The sequence below is a fragment of the Diaphorina citri genome, unplaced genomic scaffold, assembly GCF_000475195.1.
Source record: "Diaphorina citri unplaced genomic scaffold, Diaci psyllid genome assembly version 1.1 scaffold986, whole genome shotgun sequence".
Lineage (NCBI taxonomy): Eukaryota > Metazoa > Arthropoda > Insecta > Hemiptera > Psyllidae > Diaphorina > Diaphorina citri.
In genome coordinates, this window is record NW_007378417.1 from 1 (window position 1) to 5,415 (window position 5,415).

The 5,415-nt window shown below is 37.6% G+C and overlaps 2 protein-coding genes across 2 annotated transcripts in view; one reads left to right on the forward strand and one right to left on the reverse strand.

Annotated features, from left to right (window-relative positions):
* Positions 1 to 1,419: 1,419 nt before the first annotated feature.
* Positions 1,420 to 4,883, forward strand: LOC108252910 (uncharacterized protein PB18E9.04c-like). The gene is made up of 3 exons (XM_026826720.1): positions 1,420 to 1,697; positions 1,749 to 3,089; positions 4,807 to 4,883. The coding sequence occupies exons 2-3, from the start codon at positions 1,928 to 1,930 to the stop codon at positions 4,881 to 4,883; spliced, it is 1,239 nt and encodes a 412-aa protein (XP_026682521.1). The 5' UTR covers positions 1,420 to 1,697; positions 1,749 to 1,927.
* The window catches only part of LOC108252911, a 7,015-nt gene continuing 5,982 nt past the window's right edge, over positions 4,383 to 5,415 (reverse strand). Inside the window, exons 4-5 of the mRNA XM_026826721.1 lie at positions 5,096 to 5,248; positions 4,383 to 4,438 (exon numbers count right to left, since the gene is read on the reverse strand). Coding sequence (XP_026682522.1) covers positions 5,142 to 5,248 — 107 coding nt within the window. The 3' untranslated portion in view covers positions 4,383 to 4,438; positions 5,096 to 5,141. The remainder of the gene's footprint in view (positions 4,439 to 5,095; positions 5,249 to 5,415) is intronic.

The window sequence follows — 5,415 nt, forward strand, 5'->3', positions numbered from 1 at the left end:
TATATCTACTACTCCATGTACTCACACAACCATAGAACATGTTACATCTACTACTCCATGTACTCAGTCAATTACAGAATCTGTTATATCTACTACTCCATGTACTCACTCAACTACAGAATCTGTTACATCTACTACTCCATGTACTCACACAACCATAGAACATGTTACATCTATTACTCCATGTTCTCACACAACCATAGAACATGGTAAATCTATTACGCCATATAATCACGCAAGTATAAAAACTTTGACATCTTCTACTCCATGTAACCACACAATTACAGAACCTGTTACATCTACTACTCCATGTACTCACAAAACCATAGACCATGTTACATCTACTACTTTATGTACTCACCCAACGAAACATCACCAACAACTACTTGTACAAATTCTACTACTGTACCAACTACAGAAACATTACCAACAACTACTTGTACACACTCTACTATAAAACAAATGATGTCGACCACTCTGTTTTGGAACACGTATCAGATTACGTCAATTCATTTTGGGTTCCAAGCAATGAAGCGGAAATAACAGCGAAGAAAAAAGAAATGTTACTGGTAGATCAAAAAGATAACTACTTGTACACACTCCACTACTGTACCTCCTACAGAAACATCACCAACAACTGCTTGTACACACTCAACTATTGTACCTCCTACACAATCTACTACTGTACCTCCTACAGAAATAACACCAACAACTACTTGTACATATTCTACTACTCAAACTTCTACGGAAACATCGCTAATAACTACTTGTACACACTCTAATACTGAACAAACTACAGAAACATCGCCAACAACTACTTGTACACACTCTACTACTGTACCTCCTACAGAAACATCACCAACAACTACTTGTACACACTCTAGTACTGTACCTCCTACAGAATTATCACCAACATCTACTTGTACAAACTCTACTACTGTACCTCCTACAGTAACATCACCAATAACTGATTGCATAAACTCTACTACTGCGCCTCCTACAGAATTATCACAAACATCTACTTGTTCAAACTCTACTACTGCGCCTCCTACAGAATTATCACTAACAACTAAATGTACAAACTCTACTACTGCCCCTCCTACAGAATTATCACCAACAACTACTTGTACACACTATAATACTGAACCTTCTAAAGAAACAACAATATCATCGCCTATTTATAATCTTCGACAGCTGATTTTCACAGAAATGCATAACCATGAAATATGTACTATAACTTCTACTAAAGACTTGTACACACTCTACTACTGTACCTCCTACAGAATTATCACCAACATCTACTTGTACACACTCTACTACTGTACCTCCTACAGAATTATCACCAACATCTACTTGTACACACTCTACTACTGTACCTCCTACAGAATTATCACCAACATCTACTTGTACACACTCTACTACTGTACCTCCTACAGAATTATCACCAACATCTACTTGTACACACTCTACTACTGTACCTCCTACAGAAACAACACCAACAACTACTTGTACACATTCTACTACTGAAACTTCTACGGAAACATCGCTAAAAACTACTTGTACACACTCTAATACTGAACATTCTACGGAAACAACACCGACAACTACTTGTACACACTCTACTACTGCAATTCCTACAGAAACTGCACCTTGTACACACTCTACTACAGTACCTCCTACAGAAACATCGTCAACAACTACTTGTACACTCTCTACTACTGAAAATTCTACGGAGACAACACCGTCAACTACTTGTACACACTCTACTACAGTACCACCTGCAGAAACAACGCCAACAACTAGTTGTACACACTCTATTACTGTAAATTCAGCAGAAACATCACCAACAACTACTTGTACTGAACCTTCTACAGAAAAAACAATATCATCGCCTATTTATAATTTCCGACAGCCGATTTTAACAAAAATGTATAATAATGAAATAACTACCACAATAATTTCCACTGAAACAACACCCTGTACACACTCTAATACTGTACCTCCTACAGAAACATCACCAACAACTGCTTGTACACACTCAACTATTGTACCTCCTACAGAAACATCAACAACTACTTGTACACACTCTACTACTGTACCTCCTACAGAAACAACACCAACAACTACTTGTACAAACTCTACTACTGTACCAACTACAGAAACATTAACAACAACTACTTGTACACACTCTACTACTGTGCCTCCTACAGAATTATCACCAACATCTACTTGTACAAACTCTGCTACTGTACCACCTACAACTACTTGTACACATTCTTCTACTGAAACTTCTACGGAAACATCGCTAAAAACTACTTGTACACACTCTAATACTCAAAAAACTACAGAAACATCGCCAACAACTACTTGTACACACTCTACTACCCTACCTCCTACAGAAACATCACCAACAACTACTTGTACAAACTCTAATACTGTACCAACTACAGAAACATTACCAACAACTACTTGTACACACTCTACTACTGTACCTCCTACAGAATTATCACCAACATCTACTTGTACACACTCTACTACTGTACCTCCTACAGAAACAACACCAACAACTACTTGTACACATTCTACTACTGAAACTTCTACGGAAACATCGCTAAAAACTACTTGTAGACACTCGACTACTAAAAATTCTACGGAGACAACACCGTCAACTACTTGTACACACTCTGCTATAGTACCACTTGCAGAAACAACGCCAACAACTAGTTGTACACACTCTACTACTGTAAATTCAGCAGAAACATCACCAACAACTACTTGTACTGAACCTTCTACAGAAACAACAATATCATCGCCTATTTATAATTTCCGACAGCTGATTTTAACAAAAATGTATAATATTGAAATATCTACCACAATAATTTCTACTGAAACAGCACCCTGTACACACTCCACTACTGTACCTCCTACAGAAACATCACCAACAACTGCTTGTACACACTCAACTATTGTACCTCCTACAGAAACATCAACAACTACTTGTACACACTCTACTACTGTACCTCCTACAGAAATAACACCAACAACTACTAGTACACATTCTACTACTCAAACTTCTACGGAAACATCGAGTACAACACCAGAAACAACAACAGAAACCACTCCATGTACAACAACAGAAACAACAACCGACACTACTCCATGTACAACAACACCAGAAACAACAACAGACACTACTTCATGTACATCAACAGAAATCACTCAATGTACAACACCAGAAACAACAACAGAAACCACTCCATGTACAACAACACCAGAAACAACAACCGACATTACTCCATGTACAACAACACCAGAAAGAACAACAGAAACCTCTCCATGTATAACAGCAGAAACAACAACAGAAACCACTCCTTGTACCACGCCAGAAACAACAATAGAAACCACTCCATGTACGACAACACCAGAAAACACAGCCGACACTACTCCATGTACATCAACAGAAACCACTCCATGTACAACATCAGAAATAACAACAGAAACCACTCCATGTACGACAACACCAGAAACAACAACAGACACTACTCCATGTACATCAACAGAAAAATAACACCAACAACTACTTGTACACATTCTACTACTCAAACTTCTACGGAAACATCGCTAAAAACTACTTGTACACACTCTAATACTGAACAAACTACAGAAACATCGCCAACAACTACTTGTACACACTCCACTACTGTACCTCCTACAGAAATAACACCAACAACTACTTGTACACATTCTACTACTCAAACTTCTACGGAAACATCGCTAAAAACTACTTGTACACACTCTAATACTGAACAAACTACAGAAACATCGCCAACAACTACTTGTACACACTCCACTACTGTACCTCCTACAGAAATAACACCAACAACTACTTGTACACATTCTACTACTCAAACTTCTACGGAAACATCGCTAAAAACTACTTGTACACACTCTAATACTGAACAAACTACAGAAACATCGCCAACAACTACTTGTACACACTCCACTACTGTACCTCCTACAGAAATAACACCAACAACTACTTGTACACATTCTACTACTCAAACTTCTACGGAAACATCGCTAAAAACTACTTGTACACACTCTAATACTGAACAAACAACAGAAACATCACCAACAACTACTTGTACACACTCTACTACTGTAAATTCAGCAGAAACATCACCAACAACTACTTGTACTGAACCTTCTACAGAAACAACAATATCATCGCCTATTTATAATTTCCGACAGCTGATTTTAACAAAAATGTATAATAATGAAATATCTACCACAATAATTTCCACTGAAACAACACCCTGTACACACTCCACTACTATACCTCCTACAGAAACATCACCAACAACTGCTTGTACAAACTCAACTATTGTACCTCCTACAGAAACATCAACAACTACTTGTACACACTCTACTACTGTACCTCCTACAGAAACAACACCAGCAACTACTTGTACACATTCTACTACTCAAACTACTACGGAAACATCGCTAAAAACTACTTGTACACACTCTAATACTGAAAAAACTACAGAAACATCGCCAACAACTACTTGTACACAATCTACTACTATTCCTCCTACAGAAACATCACCAACAACTACTTGTACAAACTCTACTACTGTACCATCTACAGAAAGATTACCAACAAATACTTGTACACACTCTACTACTGTAACTCCTACAGAATTATCACCAACATCTACTTGTGAACACTCTACTACTGTACCTCCTACAGAAACAACACAAACAACTACTTGTACACTCTTTACTACTGAAAATTCTACGGAGACAACACCGTCAACTACGCGTACACACTCTACTACTGTAAATTCAGCAGAAACATCACCAACAACTACTTGTACTGAACCTTCTACAGAAACAACAATATCATCGCATATTTATAATTTCCGACAGCTGATTTTAACAAAAAATTATAATAATGAAATATCTACCACAATAATTTCTACTGAAACAACACCCTGTACACACTCCACTACTGTACCTCCTACAGAAACATCACCAACAACTGCTTGTACACACTCAACTATTGTACCTCCTACACAATCTACTACTGTACCTCCTACAGAAATAACACCAACAACTACTTGTACACATTCTACTACTCAAACTTCTACGGAAACATCGCTAAAAACTACTTGTACACACTCTAATACTGAACAAACTACAGAAACATCGCCAACAACTACTTGTACACACTCCACTACTGTACCTCCTACAGAAACATCACCAACAACTACTTGTACACACTCTAGTACTGTACTCCTACAGAATATGCACCAACATCTACTTTACAAACTCTACTACTGTAACCATCCTTACAGGTAACATCACCACTAAAAACATGAATTGCATAAACTCTAACTACTGCGCCTCCTA

Excerpts from the sequence above, each read along its gene's own strand:
- LOC108252910 (XM_026826720.1), top strand. The coding sequence starts at position 1,928 with ATGTATAATAATGAAATAACTACCACAATAATTTCCACTGAAACAACA. Across the intron at positions 3,090-4,806 it reads AACTTCTACGGAAACATCGA|ACAACACCGTCAACTACGCG; the intron begins GTACAACACCAG and ends AATTCTACGGAG.